The sequence below is a fragment of the Coturnix japonica genome, chromosome 1 (genome assembly GCF_001577835.2).
Source record: "Coturnix japonica isolate 7356 chromosome 1, Coturnix japonica 2.1, whole genome shotgun sequence".
In the NCBI taxonomy this organism is placed as follows: Eukaryota; Metazoa; Chordata; class Aves; order Galliformes; family Phasianidae; genus Coturnix; species Coturnix japonica.
The window spans coordinates 57896894-57923518 of record NC_029516.1 but is presented as its reverse complement, the minus strand read 5'-3'; the positions used below and the strand labels follow the sequence as shown (position 1 = coordinate 57923518).

The window sequence follows — 26625 nt, the reverse complement described above, 5'->3', positions numbered from 1 at the left end:
TCAAATATTTCCTGTGATGAGGAAATTCATATAGTGTACGTGAATTAGTTGGGCCTATCTGAGTCTGTCTCTCACAACTGCAGGTGGTGATACTGATGGCATACATTTCCTATGAACTTTAACCCACAATATTTGGAGATATCTTATCAGAATAAACACTAATGGGACAAAGTTTTCAGCAATTAAGTCCATGCCAGCCATGAACCTAAACGGATCTTAGACGGCAGCAGATTTTATTTTTTAATCCTGTATTTTTGTGCAATAGTTTTAACTGATCAGCTCCCTGTGTATTTTCCCTACAGAATCAAGTTTATTATACAGCGCAGGAAGTAAGGAAAATAGTATTAAACTGTAGCATCTAACAGCATCTTACAGCAGAATAGTGGTTAAATCAGTTCAGTTTATTTACAGACAAGGATAGAGGGTTAGGATAGGTTGTATCAAAACCTGGTTTAATTTATCATTTTTTTTTTCTGCAACATTAGCGCTATAAATGCCATTAAAAATAACATAAGTACTATTACTTAATATTTTAACTGGGACAGTAGCTAAACATTCCAGTTAAACTAGTTGCTATAAAAACAAAATAAAATTCATACATGTCACGGCAACCACACTGGATATATGAGCCAGCTATGTGACTGTAGTAATGACAGTAGCGCATGTACTGTGCACAAATTTAGGTATGACAATAGCTCTTTGCAAGATTCAGGCTAGAGTTGGAGTGGTAGCAAAATTTCAGTTCAACAAGCATTAGGAGAGGGGGGTGGGAAAATTCAGAGGTTATACCCCATGCATGCTGAGAATGCATTATGTACTGCACAACATAGGGATGATTCATGTTACATTCGTGGAATATCTGAAATAGTCTTCTGATAGCTTTGGATATAAGAGTTCAAGTGTCAATAGAAGTTCTCTCTGTTGGGCTTATGGGATGTGGTACAGATAAATTTTTCTCACAGTGCTTATTTCTTACAACCTGAAGGTATAGACTTAAACAATTAGGTGTTGTTGACTGTTGTGATTATGTTGCAAGTTCTTTGATGCCTCAGATGTTTTCCTGAAATCCAAATCCGTCAGGCAGGTGACTCTACGAGAACTTCTCTCAGTAGTCCTTTGTGATAACAGGGGACTGACCCACAGCTCTATATTTTAAATAAGAAAAAATAATTAGTAATATTTTCACTAATAGAGTCTGCCTTTTCTAGACCAGAACTACTACTATTTATTATTTTAAAACTCTATTTACTTCCTGAATCAGTTACTTCAGCTTTATCTTGGGTCAAAGGTTTGGCAATTGTTTCCTCTACTTTTTATTTTAATTAGACTGTTCTTGATTTTTTTCATTCTCTATTAAATGAGTATTAAAATGCTGCAAAAACTGCAAGGCCTTCTTTTGTGGTCAGTATAGTGTCCTCACATCCCATTGCTCTTAATGAAATTAACTGTACCAAGCCTACAGACCTTAGAGCAATTCTGTAGATATTGGATACTTAGACATCTGTGATGTTCTATTATTGATTAAAGAATGAGAGGAAATCTTATAGCTTAAAACCTAGGATTTATGAATTACTTTTTTCCCTGTGCGACCCTCAGCAAGTCATTGAATCTCTCTGTCCATTTCCCATCTGTGAAGCAGGGCATAACAGTGGCTTTCTTCTGCTGCTCTTTGTCCATCATGCCTACTTAAATAGTTAGCTCTTTGGAACAGGTCTCATTACTTGCTAGTAAAAAGAAAACTCATTTTGAGCTAGGACCTGGAGTTGTAATACAAATAATTAATTTCCACATTAAACAGTCAAAGGTGTTACATTTGAGATGCATTTGGCCCGAGGCCCACATAGTTCTTAAAATGATGGATTTTTAATTGATTATTTGGAATGAGACCTTTTCTCAGACTTGCTTAATCACTTAGACCCACACACACTAGCTATATTTAGAGGTGAGGAGGTGGCAGAGTAATTCTTAAAGTGCTCTGTTTCTAATAACCCAGGTGACTGACAGTCTATGAGTGCTGCCTCTTTTAAAACAAACATGACTCATAGCCCCCAGGCAGCAAGCATGTGCAGGTTAGAAATTGTCTTGAACTGTCCACATTCAAGAAACAATGAAATACAGTCACAATAATGAACAATTCATGTATTAATTTTAGGTTAGTACAAGGTAGAAGGTATATTAATGGCTTGGCATCTATAACAGAAAAATGCAGAAAGACTCTGTAAAATTTGTTAGGGACTTAAGGTGAGTTTGGAGTGAGTCAGGCAACATTTTCATCCCATACCGCGCTGCAGTGCTTTCAAAAAACTGAGGTTAGCTGGAGTATCAGACTTTGTAATGAATTTTGCATAAACTACATCCTTAAAAGAATAAGATCATCTCCGGTGTCCAAACATGCACAAAATGGGAATAGTCCTCTAGATGCATTGATTCCGAATTCACACTGAAGCAGACTTCCACATCTACAGATGTTTCCCAGGCATTTAATGTCCCAGTCAATTACTAATACACTTGAACGCTCTTCCTCTCTCTCAGAGAGCATACAAGGTACAATGAAGCCATGTCCTCAGGAATGACCAGCAAAGTACATACTAGCTCGGCCTTTTCACATCTCTGACCAAAGCTGAAAATAGGCAGCAGTATAGAGAGAAACTGATTTGCCAGCGTGAGGAGAATGATGCTGTCTTCTTGAAAGACTCTGTACATCATTTGTGTGCCTGGGAACAAAGGGTCCAAGTGACTGTTGTTTGGTGGCCTAATCTCAGCTCTGACCTCAGAACCCAGCAATAGTGCACTGTTTCCTGGGACTATACACCAGTCACAAGGCAAATTCATCTCTGAGAGTCTTAGATAGTATTGACAGAAGCTCCTGATACAGTAACTTTCAAGAGCTGCATGTTAAACACAAACTTCAAACTTAACTGCAGTAGCACTGGGGCGGGTTTCAAGACCACTGCATGTGTGCTCCACCAGATTCTCACAGAAGAGCTCAATGACTGAGAGGTACATGAAACTCAAAGCTAGCTGTAACATCTTACCTTTTAAGATGGTTTTCCTAGAAATTAGATGTGATCTTTCTTGTCTCAAATTATGGGCTTATTTCTAATAACTACCAGTTTTCAAGAATTTGTCTTCAAGGAGCCTGAAGTGACCTTAGCATATCATTTACCACTTAGTGCAATACATTACAACCCTGAAAACAAGTTGGAGACAAAATACAGCAGCTTTGGTTCAGAATTTCTTTACTTCCTTGTTTCTTTTGGAACAAACACAATACCAATTTTGTATTTGTGTCCTAGTCTCATTTCTCAGCATTTCAGCCAATGGCAGGAGAAAGCTAGGAATAAAACCTATTTAACAGCAAGTCACATCTATCTCTACTACTAGTAATAGAAACTTCTTGTGCTATCGATAATGGAAAATAAAATAAGAAGAGCAGGTAAACATTTTTCATTGGTTTTGCACAATTTTGAAACATCCTCATGTGAGCTTAAGGATGGAAGCCTGAAAGCTCTGGAAACTAAAGCCCCATTGCAATGTAGCAGGGAGCTGACAGTGGAAGCTGTTCAACGTCCTCCCACCTATGTGCAAACATGCCTTCAACCATGATCCACTTTACAGAGTTGTTTCTTGTGTAGTCCATTGTTTTTTCAAGAGCTATATGTGTAAATAACTCAGCGATAATAGTAATCTCTTCTATCAATGCAAGTAGGCTGCCAAGCTCTTAAATGACTCCTGTTTCTTGGAGGCATTGTAAAATTAGCTTAATAAAGTTACGATTACGCTGAGAATTAGTGTTCTCTCCAAGCAGTATTGCTTCATGCATTATCTCTTTAATTGGCTGTATTCCATTCAAGCTCTTGCATAAGATTCAAATTCCGATGCACTTTCAGAAGTTCCTTTATTTCCACACAAGTACAAGTAACTTTGTATTGGTAACTAATGAAATTGAATTAGTTGTTGTCTTGGTCAGTTTGGACTGGTCATTTTATAGTCATTGAATAGATGAAATAGAAGATTTTATGGTTTTTCCAAAAAATACTTCCTCATAAATGATAATTCTACATATTTTCATTGTCTGCACAAATATCTAGTTCCTTTTTGTATCTTGTCAAGTTCTTGGCTTCCAAGATAAATTAATTTCAAAGTCTAATTATATGCTTTGTAAAAAGGTATTGTTTTTATCAGAATTGGATTTTATTCTTCCCAGTGGCACTGAATTGAATTTGTCTTCTGATTCTGTATTACCAGAGAGTGAGAAAATAAGCTCCCTATATCTTAGTTACTGATACACACTTTTAGGATTATCCATTTTATAAAGGACTGCCTTATTATCCTTACTCAAATAAGAGACAACAGTTTCAGGGATAGATGCAGTGATTAGGAGATGAGTCATGCTTACACTTTAAATAGTATTGCCAGATTCTTTTTCTTCCTTAGTATTTTCTGCTTTCACTACCAACTTCCAAGGACGTCTTTACATCCCCATATGTCAGTGACCTCTCAGTTTGCCTAAATGTAGCGATGCCACAGTGAGCCTTTCTCTTCCAGCAATGCTGGCTCCAAAGTCCAATAGAAATGGGGAAAGATTCTATTGATTTCTTAAAAAAAAAAAAAAATCAGATTCAGGTCTTGCTGGTGAAGTGCAGTTTTAAAGGGACAGATTTTATTTTTTTTTAAGTCCCTCATTCCAGGATTTAAATTTTTATTTAATGTGTGTAGAAGTCGACTGTGATTTCTCCTAAAACCAGCATTCTTTTGCTGCCTGTTTCCTCTCTTCAAGTTTCAATTAATAGGCTTTTGCCCTGAGTCGTAGGTTCCCTTTCCTACAAGAACTAATTTGCTTCATTTTCCTTCCTTCGCAATACAGGACTTGTACACTGAAATCATATCCCATAGAAGCCATTAGCCTAATCAGCCTCACTCTTAAGGAAGCCGATAAATCAACAGTAATCTGAACCTCAGCTTCCATTCAAGTGCTGCCTGTGTCAAAGGACTCCAGTTCATGCAGCTCTGTGTAATGAGCTCTGCAATGGGAGGACAAGGAAAACAGAGCTTGATGGCTGATGAATGTTTGAGTCTTTCTCCTTATGAGCAGGACTGTGATTTTCCTGTACTGCAGTAAAATGCTTAAAAGCTAATTTAGTCAGGGTGGTGGTGGTGGTTAGATGTGGCTGCTTGACCACTAAAACTGAACTGGCAAGTTACACGTTCCTTTCTCCTTAAAGTCACTTAAGAGAAGAGGAAATGATTATCTAGAGTGAGCTGTCAACCTTTATGCCAGCTTTCCTCCTGATATGATTTATAAAACAGCTAAGATAACCTCTTGGGGGGAGCTTTGCAATGGAAATAGCAAGTGATTCTTATTCTAATGAACATAACACTGTCACAAGTTTAAAGTTCAAGTCCGAGGTACGAAGGTTTGGGGGAAAAAAAGAGCCCATAATATATGAATGTGACAGCATATATGTTCATTGCCTGCACAGTGTATGAAACAGGAGAAATAGGCAAACTTTATTTTTCTAATGAGGTTTAAAATACTTTCAGACTTTACTGGGCTGAAAAGTCCCTCAGTACTGGAATACTTGTTGAGCATTGGTTTGTTGTTTTTCTTTCCTTTCTTTTTTTGCTTCATGTTCTCCCTGATTGAGACTGAACATTTTTCTCAGAGCAAGTTTTGCGCCCTTTGGTCCTTCAGCATTGCAGAACCATCACTATTGGCACTCATTAAAGAAATCTTTGTTGGTAGCAGCGGTCAGCAGGCGAGAGACTGAATGGACTCATGGAATTTAAACTCTGGGAGAGGACTTGTCTTCACAAGCATTTAGAAACACCAAATGGGGGAATTTATTGCCTCCCATTCTGTTAAAAACAGAAATAGGAAAAGAAAGAATTCTATTATCTGTCTGACAGCTTTCACTTATATCTAGTTTACTTCAGAACTGCTTTAGAACACAAAAGCAGACTTTTATAGAAATGATTTAGGGCAAATATATATCTATACAAATATATAAAATTTATAAATCTATGGCAAGCTAACCTGTCCCTGAACTTTCCCAGCATATTTCTTATGCCAAGAACTGCATGAATGCAATTTAGGTATTCGGTGAACCGTACTATCTGCAGGTTTGCTGAGGCTGATAGCTTTTCACTGTCTGGTCAGTATCTTTCTGTCTCAAGGTTAGAGTTGCATTAGATCCTTGCTACCAGATGAAGTAGGAAGAATCAGCTGAGTAGAAAAATAGACTGGGCTAAAACTTTAGCAAAGCTGTCACGACAACTTTGTAATTTTATTAGCCTTGCTTTCTGAAGGTGTATGTTTCTTTGAAGTATTGAATTAGCAGGAAGCTCATATTCTGTCCTAGCTGCTGAGTGCACTGACTGCCTGCTTGAAAGTGCTGTGGCGGTGCCTTGTGGAATTCAAGAATTCTGTAATGGTTTTTTCCTCAATGGTCTCACTTGATCTATTTAAGTTCATAGCTGGTGGGAGAGATGGTAGATACAAAAAAACAAACAAACAAACAAAAAAAAAAACACCTGCATCTCCAAGAAACACTAACATCTTCTTTGAATTTCTGAGAACTGAGGAACGTGAACTGATGCTATTGGTAATACTTCAGTTATTCCCAACTGGCAGGCACTGCCTAAGCATTAAAATGTTTTATTCACCCTGAGAAGCTGACATATGGGATCTACCTGACACTCGGGGAAAAGCAGCCAGGTGACAGGCTTCCTGTCCCATGGAGACACAAAAGGCACACCATCTGGGGACTGTATAGCTTGGTATTTCTTTCCATAGCAATATCTCCTGAGACACGGTCAGCACAGATCTTGACTGGGGAATTCAAAAGCTCAGCATCACAGCTTGTTGAAAATTTGGAAAAATGCTGGAGAATCATTATGTAGGATCTTAGTTTCTCCTCAGATCTTATTTAAGATTCTTCATTTATATATTTAGCCACAATGATGATTTGCAATGATGATGTGATAACCTCTGTGTCACAGTTGGCCACTCTGTAGTGTAGGAAATAACATTCCCTGCCTATCTGACATAAATATGCCAGACTAAATTGGCAACAGTGTTTTGAAAAGCGACTAGATAGAGATATCTTGTGAAAGATGAGTCTTTTGAAGACAATCAGTGCCTCTGGGTATATCTTCACACTTAAAAAATCACAAATTAGTGGTTGAAAAACAGTACTCAGAAATTATACATTTTAAACACAATTATAAACCTCAGCAAATTTATTAATGGCTACTTTCACAAACACATTCCGAAACCTAACTCTTCCTCTTTCCTGCTTGGGACTTAAACCCTACCTGCTCTTGGTTGATATATTCCATTTTCTTCTTTTAGCAGGAACTTTGCCCTACCTGCTTAGGCACCAATAAATCTAGAGGTAAAACACACCATGACTATGAGAAGACAAAAACTGTAAAATGTAGAGTTCAGTCTTAGGTCTGCTCAGGACTTCACAACTCCATGAAACCAAAATCTTTCACTGCAAAACTAAAAAATTTAAAAATCATGATTTTGTTACCAACCAAACTGGAAGCAGTAGCCTCTTGCATAGCACACACATGTTATACAGCTTTTCTCATTATGGTTCTCTTGCTTGGTGACCTGATTTAAACTGATGTCAACTCAACATTACATTGTAAACTTCTTTGGATGATTAGAAAACATTCCTTTTAAGTATGTGAACAAACATTAGCAGCAAGCACTGTGTTGGATATTATCTTACGAAAAGTAACATCTCTGCATCTAACATTGCTGTTTTTTCTTCCACAATCTGCCTGAATTTTATCAGTTAGTTACAGTCACATTAGGATCTCCTTTTTTTTTTTTTTTTTCCAGCAAGAGGTGTAATTCTTTTCTCTTGGAAGGAGCCAGACCATGTTCTCTGCTCTATCCACAATGAAGAGGTGAAAAAAACAATCTTAATTCATTGTTTATTTTGCTCTAGTGAGGTATTGTAATCTGGGAGACATTAATTCATTGCATGTCTTCCATGGAACATGAAGTTTTAATTAGAGAAAGTCACTGGAACCAAAGATGTCCCCCTCATCCCTTGAAACACTTGCCAAATATGCTAAAAATGTGGCTGTATTTAGTAACTGTATCTTCCTTTGAAATCAGTTTTAGAAGTCCAGAAAGGATTGTTAGATTGCTAGCACCTGCATCTTCAGAAGGTTTCATTTGAATAGAATATATTCCATCCCCTCCCTTCTCCTAAGCACGTACCAGACCCCATCAAAGAAAACACAGCAGTTCTAAATGTAGAGTGGGAAAATGAAGAGAAAGCTGGTGGAAACAAGAAGGAAGCTGGGAACAGACTGAATAGAAGTAATGATTCAGAAATCTCAGGTCCTGCTGCTCTCTGCAGATGAATAAGATTGTACAGGGATAGAGAAAAGTAAATAAAGGCCGGGCTAAGTTGGAGATAAGTAAGAATAGAAACAGGACAGAAGAATAAAGAGGATGGGACAGAAATTAAAGGAAGAGAAAAAAAGATGGAGACTTGAGGGTGGAAGTGGAAGCCAAAATGTTCTCCTTAGAAGAGGAGAACATCTCCTTAGAACATGGGGTTAGAAGTCATCTGTATTACTTTACTTTATCCACTCCACACTTCACATACTCTGGAAAAAATAAAGCTGAATATTATAAAAACTCTCCTTTCATGCCTGTTATCCCCAGAGCAAATTCATCTTGTACTTTGAGATTATTAACAAATTTTATTCCTTAATTAAAGACTTCACAGTTCAGGAAAGATAAAAAATAAAAATAAAAATAAAATTAAAAATAAAAATAAAAATAAAAGACTGAATAGACTCCATGCAGGTCACCCAAAGTTTAGTACTTACTATTTTTAAAGTAGTTGCCTTAAAGTCCTACTGCTCTCTCAAGCATATTTGTGGTATTTTGTTTGGATTAAGAGGACCGAAGGGAATTGCATATAGCAGACAGAGAGACTCTGTGGCAGTAAAAACTAAATATAATCTTTACTAAAACTCAGTTGCAGACTGATTTCTTGGGCTAATTCTTCACATTTTTCTCTTAAAAAACTGAAGTATTCTTTCAGCATTTATGCTCACTGTTATACATAGGGAATGCCAATCATTGCGATAATATGGCTGTATCATTATTAAAGTCTGTAGCCTTTGTGGTTCCTTTGTGCATCACATCACACCCAGTTTCTCTTTGACCTTTCCAGCTTGGCCAGAAGAACTGCATGAGGAAATTAGGGTGTCTCTTTGCTGTTCTTTTCTTGTAACATCCTGATGTGATAACCTAAAAATGGCTTGCGTTCCTCCACCTTCATCTGTTCAGCCACAAATATAATTACTTGATCTATGTCTCAGTTAGAGATTTCATATCTAAGATCTTCAAAAAGTCTGTCAAGGAGAAAGCAATGGGGAAATAAAGAAGAAATCTGAGAAATGCTTATGTGGACAGTCTGTAGTATGAATGTGACAAAATTTTACTGATGCACAAACCCTTACATATCTAATTGCAAAATGTGAACACCCAGTACAGAAATTATTTCAATGTTATTCTCTCTTTGTCTCTCTTTTTCAGTTTAGTCTTTCTTCCTTTAAGAGTATCAATTATTTTTCAGCAGTGTTTTGCATCCTACTCTTTCTCATCTCTTTTTCAGTACTACCCTTTTCACTGCTAAATCATCAAAGACATTTTTGTTCTTTTACCTATTGTGGCAGAGTCAGTAAACACAATCTTACAAAGAGAATTTCTAAGTGTAAGCATTTGCACTAAAAGCTTTGAATTGCTATCTTTGATAAAGCTATTTAGTCTGATTATACTGTTTAGAAATCTCATATTCCATCTCACCTCTCTGAGAAAATAAATAAATAAATAAATAAATAAAGTTTTTTTTCAAAGTGGACTATGTTGCATGGCTCAGAACTTGGGGAGGTGTGTGTGTGGTGGGAGGGGGATGGGAGGTGGGGGGAGTGATTAAATGCTGTGTGATCCATGTAAGCAATTGTATTTCTACCCTAAATTTCACACCAAAGCAACGATGCCAAATCTGAAGACTGTATCAAACAATAAAAAGGTTAATAATTATTTCCAGGCTTAATTTGCTCATATTTCTTTGGTGTTCTGAAGACTACCCAGAAAAATATTGCAGATGATGTGTTGTATGACAGACATTCTGCAAGAGCACTGAGTAGCAGATATAACAGATATTGATGGTTGTGGTTTATTTTTCAAGCAATTATTAACAAAAATATCCAATTTCAAATTCAGATCTCAGTGAGTGCAATTGAAGTTTAATTAATTATACTTTTGGAAATTCAGTGATCTCCTTGAACTGCCATCAGTAGTCAGGAAAATGTGCATTTAAGTAATCAAAGAGCAGAGGCCAGAAGTACAACCTGCTATGAAGTTACACGATGTATTGATTTCGGCATTTTAGGCATGGACAGATGTTCTCTTCATAAACCTTTACAGCTGAAGAAATCGCTACCCTGGGACAGAGATCCCAGCATCCACCAATTCCATCAGTGGAAAGGATTATGTGAGGCTTCTTTAATCTGCTTCAGTCAAAATCAGTCAGGTTAAGCAGTAACTGAAGTTGGAAAAGTTAATCCACTATGTTTAAGTTGAAATTAACTGTCAGGTTTTTTTTCACATGCCATGTTCAATGGCAAGACATCCCAAGGAATTAAATATAGATACTGCCCATACTTAAAAGTTAACAAAATATATTTTCTCTGTCCTGCACATCACCAGTGCAAGCCGTTGAACATACTATGAGTGTCATAATGCCCATTGATTTTCAAGAGCACCTTCTTGTTGGAGCTGAGCACCATCTACTGAGAGTGCCAGGGAGCTTTCGAAATCAGCAATAATGACTTCTTAGCCATGCACTTAAAAATTCTTTTTTTTTTTATTTTTTTAAGCAATGCAATATTTTCATTCTATTAGCTTGGTATGTGGCAGTCCTTTCCTTTTTCCTATGTACTGGTGGTTTTAAAACAACCAGTCTTACTTTAATGAAAAACAGGCTTTGTTTGAAATGATTTGAAAATCATTCATAGCATGTAACAGACAGTAATAAGTAAGTCTTGTCTGCAGTATTAAATCAATAGCATGCTACCTGACTATATTAAAAGGCAACTCAGAGTTCAAGTATTGTAAGCCTTATAGTGGTTTGATACTGTGTCTTACTGCAGCTAACAAAAGCCAAGGAGCAATTGAGTAAATCCAAGCTTTTCTTCTTTTGCCTAGGTGCAGCATACTTAGCCTTTCCATCTCACCTCTTTGGAGGACCATTCAAAGAAAGTATTAGATGGACTCTGACAGTGCTTTGGGATATAGCATAACTGAATCTCATAAATAATCAACTGATTAATGAAGCTGTGTTGAAATCTGGAGGTTCAGGTGTGAGGCATTCTGTGCCTTTCTTTGGACACTGAGCAGCCATAGCTGTCATGGATGTGTGTGAAACTGGAAGTGATTGAGCAACTCTGACCAGGCAAACCATTTGCACTTTAAGGCTCATACTCAGACTAAGGATTTTGCTTTTGCTAAGGTTTCTGTATGCTACTGGACTAATATTTGGAGGTCAGTGTAGAGAGATCTAGGCCTCTCAATGAGATCTTCTTCTAGTCTGTACACACATCTGGGTTTGCCCTGACCAAGTTGCAGCACCTCGCTCTTGAACCTCTTGAACTTCATTCAGTTCATGCAGGCCCACTCATCAAACCTGTCTGTGTCCCTTTGGATTGCATCTCTTTCTTTTTTAGTAAAAAAATATCAGCCATGTGCCAGCAGCATGCCATGAGCTGGCAGCTTGTAAGATATGAGCCACAAGTGGTATGCCACATACCATGGGACACAAGCAATGAGTTATGTGTCACATACAAGCCACATGCAGTGAGCCCTGTCCTATGAAGAAAGGCTGAGGGAGCTGAGCATGTTTGGCCCATGGAGAAGAAAGAAAGTTCCAGGGAGAATTCATTGCAGTACTCATAAGGCTTTTTAAGAAGAGGGAGACAAACTTTGTGATCTGATAGTAATAGGACAAGGAAAAATGGTTTTATACTAAAAGAGGGGAGGTTTAGGTTAAATGTTAGGAGGAAATTATTTATTCAGAAGGTAATGAGGAAGGGGCATCTTTCATAAAGACAACTGTTTCTCCACTAGAAAATAATAATTTTAATAAGAATATATTGGCCCATGCAAGAACATGCATTTTTAGCTCTGACATTTTCTCCCAAACCATACAAGGTATTACTGACTATCATTATTTACAGTTTTCAGCTTTTGGACGTTCAACATTGCAGCTGAATAAATAAGTTATGTGACATTCTTTCCTGTACCAGTTCACAAGGCTCAAGTATGCATAAATAGATGATGGAAAGAGAAAAGATTTCAAGATGGCTGTATGTCTGAAACTATTATCAACTTGTAAGTGATGTTTATGAGAATTTCATATGAACAAATGATATCAGTTTTATATGACCCATTGACCCATCCCTTGAAAATCTGTGAAATTCTGAATATTGTTTCATAGGTAAAACCAAAAACTTCTATTTATTTTTCCACTGTAAAACAATGCTCTGGTGGCTTCAGCATTCAGCTCTCATTTCCTACTATTCTTCTACATCCATTGTGCCAAAACATGCTCTTTTCAAATGATGTCTACTCACTCCTGTCTGTTGAGGACTATCATTTTTGTTGACATAATTCATTGGCACAGAGCCTTGGATTTGCCTCTCCACAAGTTACAGAACCACCCATAGAACACTCTCAAAGCTACAAAGACAGCTTCCATACAGTTCATAAAGCTTTACACCTTGAGTAACAGCTCCAGCAGGAGAGATTAAGAGACTATGTGGGCAGAGCAATGAGTGGAAAGTGCTTCAACGAGGTGAGAGATCTACTGTCAATCCACCTGTTGTGATGAGTATTTGCTTCTAAAATGATGCTAGCACCTTTTCACGGCTTCTCTGGAAACAGTCAGGTTCAATCAGGGATAAATTTAGAGTAGAAACTCTCCCATCATGTTATACTTACGTATGTATTTTAGAATACTAACAGCTAAATGGACTTGAATATAAATGAGCCATCCCTGTGGGAGAATAGTTGAAATAATCTTGGATGTGCAGATAATATTGTCTCAACTATGAACCCTGCTTTAGATTTTCATTTCAGTCTGTACCTAAAAATCTATATGTCAAAAGAAAATATCCTGAGTGCCATCTACAAACTATAACATGGAAAAAAAAAAAAAAAAGCCATCTTTCTATATGATAGAGCTACTTCTAATTTTCCCATTAGACCAAACGACATCGTAAAGAATATCTGCCAACAATGTGATATAAAACTGTACCATGCATCATGAAAAATAATTGCAATTCAATTACTCCTGAATTATAAAACCGTCAAATAGGTGCAATAAGACAAGAGCCTTACAACATATGAAAAACTGCTTAGCATAGATAATTATGTATGTTTGAACAAAATCCCCAAAATAAAAGATGTGCAGTTTGATGGAACAGGGTAATCATGCCAAAATAATTTTCATTCATAGCAAGAGTTTGAGGATCAGCAATTTTAAAACCACTTCCCTGAAAAAAAATATAGAACTAAATAAGCAAATCTTTCTCTCTAACTATTGGTAGGGGGCATACTCAGCAACAAGACTAAAAACTATTTTCTTGCCTCTATCACATTCTTCCTTAGATTCTGCTTTAGCAAAATATTCAATGTCACTGTTTACAATTATCTTGTACAACAGCCTCACTGAAATCAGGGTCACAAGCGTTAAGTTGCTCAACAGCACGTCACATTGCGTTTTGAAGATCTCCATGGTTGGGGACTCCACAACCTTTCTGAGCAACCTCTTGCAATATTTGATAACCACAGTTTTTTACTTATGTTTAAAATAATGTTTCAGTTTTTGGCAACTGCCTGTTCTCCTATCACTGGGCCCCACTGGAAAATAGCCTGGACCCATTTTATTTAGTCCTTGCACATCACATAGTTATGTACGCTTATCAGAATCCCCTGAGCATTCTCCAAGCTCTCTCAGTCTCTCCTGAAGAGATGCTCCAGACCCTTCATTTTCATATCCCTTCATTGGGTTCACTCCAGTATGTCCACTCGTACTTTCTTGTATCTGTGCTTCCTTAAGCACTTAAGGATGGACCTTGTCACCTGTTTTGCTACTCCTGCACCTTAGGCTTAGTAGTGTCTAAAAAATATATAGAGATATATTTTATATACATACACATATATGTAAATATTACATATAATATATAAAAATAAATATTGAAAATATATATTTTGTCTTTCTGTAGTGTTATTCATCTGAATTAGAACACCATTGTAAATTTTAATGAATTAAACTCTTAGCACCTCAGTGAAGTATTTCCATCTATTTCTATTTTCAAGATGGAGAGAGAAAGATCCCAGCAAGCTAATGTGGCTTGCACACAACCACAGAGGCAGTCTGTCAGTTCTGTGCTTTAGTCACACTCTGTGCTTGAAATGGGGATGGAGAGAGGAAAAAAAAACACAACATGGGGGCAGAAATAGGTCTCAGGGTGAAATGGCTAAAGCACTCTTTCATAAGACAAGCTGAGAATAGAAAGACCTTTGCATCAAAACTCTTTGCTACACTCTGAATTAAGAAGAATATGGCTTCCCCACAACCTATTATGTCTCCAAAGGAAAAAAACTGACAAGCACATTACTTAAAATACAACTATTCTCTACATTAAATCTTTCAGATTGGTCTTGCCCTTTCACAGACAAAAGCTGCTGCAGAACAAGTTAGCGACTATCTGTCCTACAGCAATGCAGAACTGAGCTAGGGTTCTCAGTTGCCTCCAGTTCAAGTGTGGAAAAGAATTACCTGAATGCTTAGTGAAGGAAAAAATTATCCAGACATGATGTGATGGATACCATAGATGCAGAAGGTCTGAGATAATTTTTTATATATTCAAAAATGTTAATAACTGATTATTTCATTGATGCTTTTTTCCAGCCATCGAAGTGTACTTATATGGTGTGCAACAGATCTTTATAAAACACAGTAGAGTTTTATTAGATTTGCTAACCTAACAGATTTCACAAACAAAACTTCTTAGCTTCATTCCTGATGACTGCATTTCACCATCTTAATTGATCTTTTACATTATTTACAGAGTACTTAGGTTTTGTTTGTATTTGTTCTTCTGGTATGTAGTCAAACATGCAGGCAAATGTTATCCTGCATTTTTAGTGATGCTCACAAAGTTCTTCAGAAGAGCCAGATACGGGCTTCAAATGCTGTGAACTACAAGACAAAACAAGACCATCTTAACCTATAATTGATTCCAGTTCATGTCAGTTCTGACTGAATTCTGTTTGCACAGAAATCTCTGAAATAGTTGTCTAAAGTAAGACTTTAAACAGAAATTGTTTCATAATCCTCCCCAGGAAAAACAATATTGTTCAAATTGATTGAAACATATGAAGGAAAGAAAAAGGGAAAGGAACAAAAGAAACTAAAAAACAAAAAACTCAGAAAAAGACAAAGGCAGTTTATACTGAAATTAAACCTACATTTTGAATTCTTGCTCTGTTTAGTTTTACTACCTTTTTTATTAAGAACAAGCTAAGAGAATACTAGGTGATTCAAGGAGAACTCAATTAAAACCATGTCATGGAATTCCCTCATATCTGCTGCAGATGTGATTAAATAATTAGATCAAGAAAGACCACAGTGTTTTCACTGAGGACATCATTAACTCATTTACTAATTATTACCTTTGACTATCAGGATCACCACACCCTCAGTGGCCACATGCAAAGGCAATTCAGAATAAACAATAATGAAAACGATCACCACTGCCTCCTTTCAATGGCATATATAAAGCTCAGCCAATTATTTCCTTTCCCTCATTTGTTATCTAGTGATAGAGTAAATAAAACTATGTGAAGACTATGATACTGATATTTTAGTTAGAAACAGCAAGGTTACAAGTAGTTTCCATGATATGATTCACATTGAATTATTAGCACCCATGCAAACAGGTAAACTTTGCACTTTTAAAGACAAAGTAGCTTGTAGAAAACCAGGCTATTTTATACTGAAGTGTCCCTAGTAGTAAGAGTGTGGTTATCTGGTATTTTCTATCTGATACTAATATTATCTTAAAGGTTGTATTTTCTAAACAAAGCAAAAGTAAGGTAATAACATTTTCTGTTTGAACAGTTAAATGAGAGTATCTTTGTTCAATGGAAGATATATATGCCTTTTGGTCTAAAAGCATTTACTGTTTGTTCTTGGATTTGGTTTCATTAGGCTTTAGTGAGGTTGGTTGAGTTACAGGTGAGTTCTAGGTTGGATTTATCTGCTGGGTTTGTCCAAATGAAAGTCTTCATAGCTACTGTAGGTGAAAAGAGAAGTAGTTATTTTTTTCTTATGTTATTTATGTTATGTGTCTTGGCTATTTTCATCCTCATTTGGACATCTCTGGCTAAGATTTATTCATTGTTACAATTCTGGTTTTCAGGTTTTTACTAGTTTTAAAAAACATGTATTATAAAATTATTTTAGGGAACAGTGTTTTGCTATGTAGAACCAAGTTTTTCTAGGCTTTGTGTTTAGGTCGGATGCTTTAGAAACAAGACAAGGAAGCAAACTAGAATTTGGAAATAGCATTCAAAGATTTTATTTGGCAGTGGTCTTGGAATCTATCAGTACTGGTTATATACTATTGTGCATCAGTTTGGTGATGTAGGAGTCTTAATAGGTATGAGAAGATAAACTGTAAGTAGTTATATAGACAGATATAAAAATACAGCACAAAAAATGCTGAGACATTGAGGGATCATCTTAAAGAAGTATACCTGACTTACCACTGCTTTGCTACATGCCTGTGCATTTTGTTTGTCTGAAGTACTTCTCATACCTCTTTAGAAGAGTTTCAAAGAGGTGATAGTTAACTTAATGAGCTCTGTGAAATAAAGAAACTGATTTGGGAAATCTGTAAACTTTTCTGTGAATGAGAGGCATAGGGAGCATTATAAAGCACCATAACTTTGGTTCATCAGAACTATTATTTAAGCTAGTGATTGCTTTTACTGGGGAGAGAAATTGTATGAGCTCTTGTCCTGTACAATGTATTGTTACACAATAACTGGTTAGAGAAGCAGTTTTGGTTTATGTTGTTTTCAGATAGCTTTTACTCTTTGCTAATGCATCCAACTTATTTCCTTTTAAAATTTGCTTCTCCAATGTAAATGTAGTAGCATTACTTATTTTTACAATTAACTTATCTGAATTCAGCTAAATATAACAAATCTAATAAATTACTGTTAATGTTTTTTTTTTAAAGAAAAACTCTTGGCTTGCAGTTTTCCAACTCTTGCCTATTTAAAGCTCCAGGTTATTATATCTAAATTATTTTCTTGATTTATTATTTGAATTCTGCTGTAGACGTTGGCTTTCCTGTGTATTTAAACCTTTACCTTTAACATACAAATAGAGTTGTATGTACTGTACTGGACTCAAGTAATTAACAGATAACATAATTTGGGAGAAAAAAGTCTTTTTTGTATATAAATGGATTAATTAAATAGACCATGTTCCTGAATGTTGCTAAGTTCAAAAGTTGAATTGTTGGTATGTCTCTGATTAATTTATTTATTGGAAACTCTTTGATCCTACATGTAATAGCACAAAAGTGACTGGTGCCTACGAAATTGTAGTGGTAAAGTGTGGAATTCAAAGCGAGAGTCTTACCAGTTTGCTAATTACAGTGGAGGAGAACAGAAGTTTACCTTTAACTTAAGCTGTCTTCCTGAGTCCTAGTCAAAGAAGTCAAGCATGCCTGGTGCAGGCAGTGGTGACATTCAAGAGAAGCAGCTTATGACTGATACTGAAAAGGAGAAAAACCTGCTACCTGGTAGAAGAAACCATGCTGGAAACCTGACTCTGCCTGAGAAGAAAGTCCAGGAGGCTATCTGTGTGCTGCTGGTGGAGCTGTGTGAGAGGTTCACATTCTTTGGCATTGTCTGCAATATGATCCTCTTCTGCACTGTCAGACTTGGCTATCGCAACTACCAGGCTGCCATTGTCAATATGTGCTTTGTGGGCACCTCCATGCTGACACCAGTGCTGGCTGGCTGGCTCGCTGAGTGCCTTGTGGGGCGGATCAAGCTAGTGTGCATCTGCATGTTTCTACACTTCCTAGGTAGGTGACACTCAGATGTCCTTTAATGCTATAGTACTTCTGTTATAGAAATGCATTGTTGAACACTGTTTGAAATTCAGTAACTTTCTCCAAGCTCATGGCCAGTTTTGCTCATAACAAATCATTTTTCCTCTACAAAACATTTTGTAGTTTTCTGCCTATGTATTTTTGTATGTATTTTGTAATACGTAGAGCAAGACCAAGAAGCATTTTCATGTGCATCTTATGGATTAGCAGCTATGTGGTCTTCTCTAAACTGGCTTAGCTCTTAAGAATGCAGTTGCTCAGCTATTTCTTAGACTTGGTCCCTTTAACATGCATTTGTTGTTGCTAGTGTTTAGGGCACATGTGATGTTTTAGACAGAGTTTGATAAAGAGAGTGGAGATAACTTCCCAGCTGTTGGTAGCATGTGAAGACATGACTGTTGTAGCTGAATAACTGGGAAAGATGCACTTAAGAACACACCAGTATAGACAAACATTGCAATGAGTAGGCAGGATATATCCTACTATTTATATTAAGAGCTTTCATTCTAACAGAAATCTGAATCTTCCAAAACTGTTCTTCTGGAGATCATCTATGCAAAAAAGATCTCCAAAACTGTTCAAACTAAATAGGAGGATTCTGCAGTAGTCAGTGCATTTCAGAGCTGGTGATAGTCTTGTTGGTTTAATTGAATGCTTCTAAATTGTAAGAGTTTAATGCACAACTGTAGTCTTAAGCCTTGACTAATGTCAGCTGATATTGTTTTCAATTCACTATATTTTTGAATTTGAATATTTGAACCTGAATATTTGAATTTTCTGATTAATTAAGCCCAGATGATCTGTGGCTGACCAAATTTGAAATAATAGGGCTGGTAATTCATGGCAACGCTTCTATGACTTAAGCTCCCAGAAACATGTGGGGTTTTTTTTCCCCCATGAACCTGTAACAGAAAACCAGAACAGCTAAAAAACAAACAATAAAAGTAAAACCTTTGAGACTTTGTTTAATCATACACCTAAGTTTAATTTTTTTATTTTTTTTTTAATCTTAATTATTTCACAATAGGGAAGCTTTTATGTTTTCTTAAGTTTTTTGCTGGGCTGTTACATGCCTTACATAACCCTTGCTGACTCATGGAGAGCTACTGCCCTCTACACCCAAGCAGTGGGGAAAGCATAATGGAAGGAGTATTATTTCCAGGGTACGCTCTTCAATATACTGAAGGACCTAAATTCTTGCAAGCGTATCAGAGAAAATTGCCTTTGTAGAGGCATATAGTGGTGTTGTCTTTCCTGCTCTCTGCAGAAGGCCCTTCCTCTTCACTCTCATCTGTTGTCTTCTGATTTCTTATCTTTTCAACATAATTGCTTACAAATGCCTATTTATCAGAGTGATTTTAATCTATTTGAATTAACAATTTCCTTCCAATTATAGGCACAGCCCTGCTACCCATTGTGGCTTTTCCTTTTGAAGATATCTACATTGACAAACGGCATATTCTTCTTCATACTCTAACCAAAAAGGAGCAGAAAATAGTGTTCTACTTCGCACTACTCACAGCTAGCCTAGGAATAGGAGGGATAAGAGCTATAGTTTGTCCATTAAGCGCATACAACCTTGAGAACTGTGGACCGAAGGAACTTCTTTCTTTTTTCAACTGGTTAGTAATGTAACAACAGCTAAATATCTGTAGAGAATAATACTATGTTGCTTTGAAATTCCTTGTAGACATGCAAGACAGATTCCAAGATGCTGGCATTCTTGTCATTTTTTTTTGCCGGGTTTTAAAGTAGAGGGCATTTAAGTTTTGGAATAGTTTCCAAGAGTTTATGTAAAAATATTTGGTTCTAGAACCAATTGGTGATCATCTATTTTGACCTTCAGTAGTAATTTTCAGTCAAGAACTGGGATTACATAATTTGCTTAAGTACTCAGATATAGTGTCTTGCTGCTGTTAGGAAAGTGAATGGAATACATTGTTCTACCACTAACATATCTTTAATTTGATTATATTTTGCTATTAATCCCTGACTGTGACAAAATTCAGTAATACATTAGAATTTGCATCAGAGTAAATTTTTAGAACACACAGGTAGCAATAAACTCCACTGTTTTGTTGGAACTAAAAATTGCTAGTAGACTCTAACTGTTAATATCAGTGGTAAGAAAATGATATATTGTGTTCATTTTGCAGTCAGAGCATTTGGTATCAGGTAAAGTACTTTACATTTATATTTCACTTACAATATCATATTTTGGGGGGGAAATTTGGAGGAAAATTTGATGAGGCAAAATAGTTTTTAAAAATCATATATATTTTCAAATTAAATATTTGTTTCTGTGTCAGGGTATCATTTTTTGGTCATATATTTGCCTTCATTTATCACTTTGAAGCACTAAACATTCGTCTGGACTTTCTGGTTAAACTGCAGGAAAGAATTGAAGTTATCAGTGGGAATGTTCAGACTTCTACTTTGAGTCAGGATCAGATAAACTCTGAAGATGTCCCCTTTCCTGTTCCTTCCCTGTACACACACTTATTAAAATCAAAACTTATCACATTGTCATATTGACAACAAAACACTGACGAATCAGTGAGTACCTCTGTGAATCAGATCTTTATTCCTTTGGGAGTGGCTTTCTTGGCTTTTCTTTTTTTACTCCAATTATGTTAGTATCAAAGAATTTTGAATTAAATCAAAACTTCAGTGAATAAAGCAGCTTTACCAAAGGTGGATGAGATGTTTTAGATCCGTAAAGCAGATTCTGCCTTCCTGACCTGCCCATAGGAGAGAAGGAAAAAAATCTTTTTACTCTATTCTGAGTTTTAATCCTTAATTAGCAACATCATTTTGATTAAATAAGACTCTAGGGGATTAACACTGGAGTGCAATCAGTTGTTCTGAAAGATAGCGCTGGAGAATTTATTGTACTGTGGTCTTAGCCACTCAGAATTGTGTTTAATCAAAGTGACATTTTTCAGTGTTGATTACAAAGAAGACATAATTTGAATAAAAAAGTTCCTTGGGTGAAATCCAAACGGGCTACTTCTTGGGGCTTTGGAAACATTAAGAAAGGCACATGTATGTTTTTTGTGATGGCATCCAAAAAGGGGCTATTTAATTTCTATCTCAAGATTTAAAAAATGAGGTTATGTTCTTAGTGGTCTTAATCTCATTGCACCCTCTTAGAATATAATCATTTTATCTTGGTAGAGTGTTTTTTCTTGGTAGAGATTTGTCACAGGATTGAATTTTGAAATAATAGATAGAAAAGGTGATTGCATACCATACTTTTGATGAGTAAGAGCCTATGCCCTTAGCCATGTTCTGTTTAAAAGAAAATCATGCTTAGTAAGCTAAAGATAGGGTTTAAATGAAATGGTGAAGTATAAACCTGCAACTACCTGCTTTCTAATTCAGTTCCTGAAGAACATTTGAACATTTAGGACCTGGTTCTAACTCCCAAAATGCTCTGCGGCTGTTCCTTCTTAAACAAATTCTATGAGGGCAGAAAATAAGAGCAAAGGGTATGCAGTTCAGACCAAGGATGGTAGTTAGCAGTGTTTTTCTCTCTTACTGATCTGATACAAAAACAGGCAGGGAGTGCTGGAACTATAGTATTTCTCTTCTTTCCTGGGTCTCTAAGTCAGTTTTCTTACCACGTACAGTGAATTCACTTCTGCTGTCAACCCAGTACACTTTAAATTAAATAGTTGTTCTACTCCTTTTATCTTTTTTCATGTTCTCTTTGTAGAGAACTCTGAAGTAATTCTAAATAAAATCCATCTCCTCCTAAAAGTTGTACAGGAAAATAGCTAGTTTGGATTACTGGACCTTTCTTGAGTATGTGGAATGTCCGGGTCTAAGTTTGGATTGAAACTTAAAATCATCTGGCTCAACAAATTTTAAAAAATTAAATAGTATTAAGTGACAGGGAAAATATTCTATTTTTAGAATTAACAAAAGAAAGTGACAAAACTCAATTTTTGAATATTTTTGAGTGTTTTTTCATCTAGATCTGTCTTTATTCAGCAAGTTCATCTCATTTGTTACAGTAAGTAAAAGTATGGTAACAATGCTTTTGTTAAAAGTCATCTGGATATTTAATTTGACTACTTAATTTGTCATAATGAATATATTCCCATAATATAGTCTAATAAGGTCGTTTTTCTAGACGTTTCACAACAACATTTTTGCTTATATCAGAAATGTGCTCGAGTTGAAATCAGAGCACAGCAGCTGAGTTCTTTCAGTATATCTAACCACAAAATGTCTGGTTTATTTGGTTCTCTCAAGCCAATAGCAAACTCTGAGTCCATAGGATCAGACAATATAATATAATAATATATTCAGATACAAAGTAAAATCCTTGGCTGGACACATTGGGTCCTTAACACAAGATCTCTACTAATACATTCCACTTCTACATTCCCCTTTCAAAAACAGATTTTACTTTAAGGTTTTGACAAAAATTATGTTGCCCAAAGTGGTCTTCTCAAAGCATGAGATTCTCAAAAGAATTTAGTTAATCAAGGTCCCCCGTGGATGTCTAAGAGTGAAGGGGAAAGTCTTAATAAGCCTCTTACTTGCTATGGCCAGCTGCCCAAAATTTATTCTACAAAATCCAAGCAAATGGACTAGAGCTGCTGAAGAGTTTGTGCCAAGCAAGTACCCCGAATGCTAGATCACTGACTACTTGCAATGAATTTGTTTTTTAAATGTCTCAAAGTAATGTTTAGTCCACAGAGAAGCAGCTTTTTCATGTTTATAAACCTACTGTCCAAAGTATTTCCTTGAAAAGTGGGATACCTTGGTCAACTACTCCAGTAGATATTATTTGTGCAATATCCTTTCATACATAAATTAGGGTAAAAAGTTTTATTTCACACCAAAGGAAGTAACTGAATGGCTGTTCGATGAAATGTTGTTTCTCTGTTAAGGTTAAAAATGCAATTTCATCATTTTATATACATTAAGCTTACATTATCGCATATTAAAAGTAGAAATGGTAAATGCTGACATTTAATTATTCCTATCCACAAGTTTATTTCTGGCTCTAGATTGATAATTTGTTCAGCTCTACTGCCTTAGTGTCTTATTTAGTTTAATCGTTTACCTCACGGAGCTGAAGCATCCAAGTGAAATTTGGTGTCTCTGCATCAGTGTGTGTGCAGTACTGATGTTGACCATAACTGTAATACTTAACTATACCATTAATTTTATTTTTATTATTTAATTTTCTGTAAAAGCTGTTAATTATTCAGCTCTTCTAATCTTGTCTCCTCTGCCTGTTTGTATTAGGTTTTACTGGCTGATTAACTTAAATTCAGCAGTTGTCTTTGTCAGCATCTCTTATATCCAGCAGTCTGTTGCAAGAAATCTTGGTTTTCTTCTCCCATTTGTGTCTGTGCTTATGGCCATGATCACAATTCACATGGTGCGTGGTGAAATGATTTACAAACCCAAAACAGGTAAGAAGAAACTATCTCTTAAGAAGTATCTTTTGATAGAAGAGGTCATTTTGGTCATCTAAATAAGTTCTTCAATAACGATGACCTGTTTGATTGTAAATACTTGGAGAGTGGTTCTAGCTCCACAGGGTCACTGTAAGAGAAAACCTCCTCTGTGAAGTTAAATATGTAGATTCTGGATAGACTGAAAGATTGAAAGCAGTCTCTAGTGAACTTATGTACATCTTCTGCCTTGTCTGGGTATAGGTTCAAGGCAATGTCATGTACAGGAATGGATACTATATGCATGCTGCACATTACTAATGTGTGTGTTGTGCAATCTATGCCCAAGGTGTTCAGGTGTGTTGAGGCAGGGGTGTTGGTGTACCAAGCATACTTGTTTTCTCATATAAGTATGCTTATGAGTTTGGTCTCAAGTTACAACTGAGCAACTAAGCAGTGAGTATGGTAAACTAACCAAGAAGCTTTTTAATGTCTCAGCATTCCAGAACATCTCATGCTTATAATTTCAGTGTGTTTTCCCATACAACCTTGGCTCTTTGTACATATTTGAAAATAGCTGAAAATACTGAATAGCTCTGAATAGTTCCTAAGCAGACTAGTGATATTTTAAAGCAGAAGTTCTTACACTTTTGGGGTCTCACCAGTTAGCACTTAGTACCAATTAGTACCTTAGCTTTTCAAAATGTTTTGATAACATCTCTCCTTTAACCAAGCACAGAAATGTAGCTGTAGCCTCAGGGACCAGCATAAGGCTGTAGAAGTGCCCAAACCTTGCTGTTCTTTTAATAGTAGGACACAGAAACTGAAATTAAGATATTTGTGGTTTTGTTATTAGTTCAGTCTAATAGAAAAACTATTAGCAATGAAACAATGCGTGAATCAAGTATCTTGGAATGTTATGTGATGGAAATACTAAAAGAAATGTATCCTTTCCCCAACACCCCTCAAAAAAATCGTATCTGGCAGAGGCAATTAAAGGTTAGTGTCAACTTAAGTTGTTTTTTATGGAGAGAATAGTAATTGTCAAGCTCCCTGGGACTCACTGCAGGTCTTACAACCTCAGAAGCTAAGAAAAGTCTTCAGCATCTAGCCTGCACTGAAATGATTCATATGCACCAAATCTGGTTGCTTATCAACAAGTTTGATGCCACTAAGAAGAATAATGCAATCTTCTGTTATACTAGCGAATCTTCTGCAATATTAGCCATCCACAAAAACAGCAGAGTATTTCTTGTATTGTTTTATTTTCTCTGAATGCTATTCAACTTATGTTTTCCACATTTATGCAGAATGCCAATCTCTAGAAAAACATGTTTTTATCTCTTTAGTCAGAATAAAACATAATATACTTTGTATCTTCCAGTAAGATAGTGAAACATTAAATACATCAAAGATGTTATTCAAACCCATAGATGACCCTGCAGGATTTTTGTATGCGCTTCATTTTTTTTTTTTTTTTTATTTCTTACTTAACATTTCAAATATGGATCGTGCATTCAATTATGTTTAACTGTCAAACATGGACTTAATTTGTATTTGTATTTGTTCCATTGCTAGAATTTTTAGTATTGGAGTGTGACCAGAGATGGAGGGAAAAATGTGTATCTATCATCTAGAGTGCAATATAGAATTATTTTTTTTCATTATGATTAAGAAATATAGATATTCATGATTACATCAAAGTCATAGTAGCAGAGCGTTAGAATCAAGATCTTAAGTATAACAGAGAGGGGAAATTTCCTTCTGGAATATATAATTTAATATATATGCAGACAGATGCTTTTAAGAAAGCATCAGAAATAATAGGATAGAGTATATGATGTTTAACTACTCCGTTGTGTGCTTCTGTAGTCTGAAAAACTTGCTACTGTGGAGTTCTGTAGGATTTACTTCTTTGCTTTTAAAGAATAGGTAAGATGCTTAGTCTAAATATATAACCAGCAATATCCTCTTGATATTGGACTAGGTATGACTCAAGTTCCTGTCTGAACTACAACTTTTAGTTAACTGTTTACTATTTTACCATTTACTAGTCTGCTCTGAATTCTGTTCTAAGAAGCATTCATGCTTCATACATGTAACTTTTTGTAGGTAATCAATTGAAATGACACTAAGGAGGTCCTTAGGATCTGTTAGTAAAGGCACTGAAATGTCAGGATTTAATTTATATATTTATTTATTATTATTATTTATTTTTTACCTTCTCTTTCAGTGAGGGTAAGCAAGGGAGAGCCTGTTGTAGATGATCTAATCCAAGGAAAAGGAAGTTGGCCTTGGTTGTATTTGAGTCTAGGTCATATAAAGCAGGACAAAGCCCTGGAGATATCCACTCAGACTGGACATGCTGTCTGAGTCTCTGGTTTTTCAGCACTGATTAGGTCAGAATCCCTGGAATGTGGTAGTAACACTCTATTGTTGATGTTAAATGTTAATTCCTTTTTCATGAATATTCAGTCTCTCACGAGATGAAGTTAGAGATTTTCACTTCTTTCACCTAAAACATGTACCTTCTAGTTATGTTAATTGGAGTTGATGGAGATAGTTTCTGCTACTTTCTTGGTTGTTTGCTTGTTTACTTCTGAAGATAACTGTTAAGGCTCTGACAAGAGCCCTAACTCTTACATTTTTCTGATTACCTTCTTAGTCCATTCAATTTGAAAGTCTGAAGACTTCTTAGTCACCAGGTCTGGTCTTGAAATATTCTGGATCCTGAATTTTAGTAGTGCTTACAGTGATTGGTAAGGATATTGGCCTAACAAAGTCACGGAAAATAAAATCTGTATGCAATGTCTATGTTTGGAAGCTTCAGTAGTGTTCTCTACTTCAGGTTTTATTTAGCAGTGCTGACAGTCCACAGGTTGGTGCTTGACAGTCATTATTTTTTTAATTTCCATTTTTTTTTTAGTATTGGAAGAACAACCTGTAGGTGTCAGATGAACATCCTAGA

General features: G+C 36.0%; 1 protein-coding gene across 4 annotated transcripts in view; it reads left to right on the top strand.

Moving 5' to 3' along the window:
• The first annotated feature begins 15908 nt into the window (after window positions 1-15908).
• Window positions 15909-26625, top strand: part of SLC15A5 (solute carrier family 15 member 5) — a 30974-nt gene continuing 20257 nt past the window's right edge. Inside the window, exons 1-4 of one of the 4 annotated variants that reach the window (XM_015867828.2) lie at window positions 15909-16048; window positions 17832-18213; window positions 19637-19862; window positions 23506-23675. In XM_015867828.2, the coding sequence (XP_015723314.1) occupies window positions 17847-18213; window positions 19637-19862; window positions 23506-23675 (763 nt within the window). In that variant the 5' untranslated portion in view covers window positions 15909-16048; window positions 17832-17846. Of the gene's footprint in view, window positions 16049-17696; window positions 18214-19636; window positions 19863-23505; window positions 23676-26625 lie in introns of all 4 variants that reach the window. The other 3 variants (XM_015867831.2, XM_015867821.2, XM_015867814.2) reach the window with 3 other exon arrangements.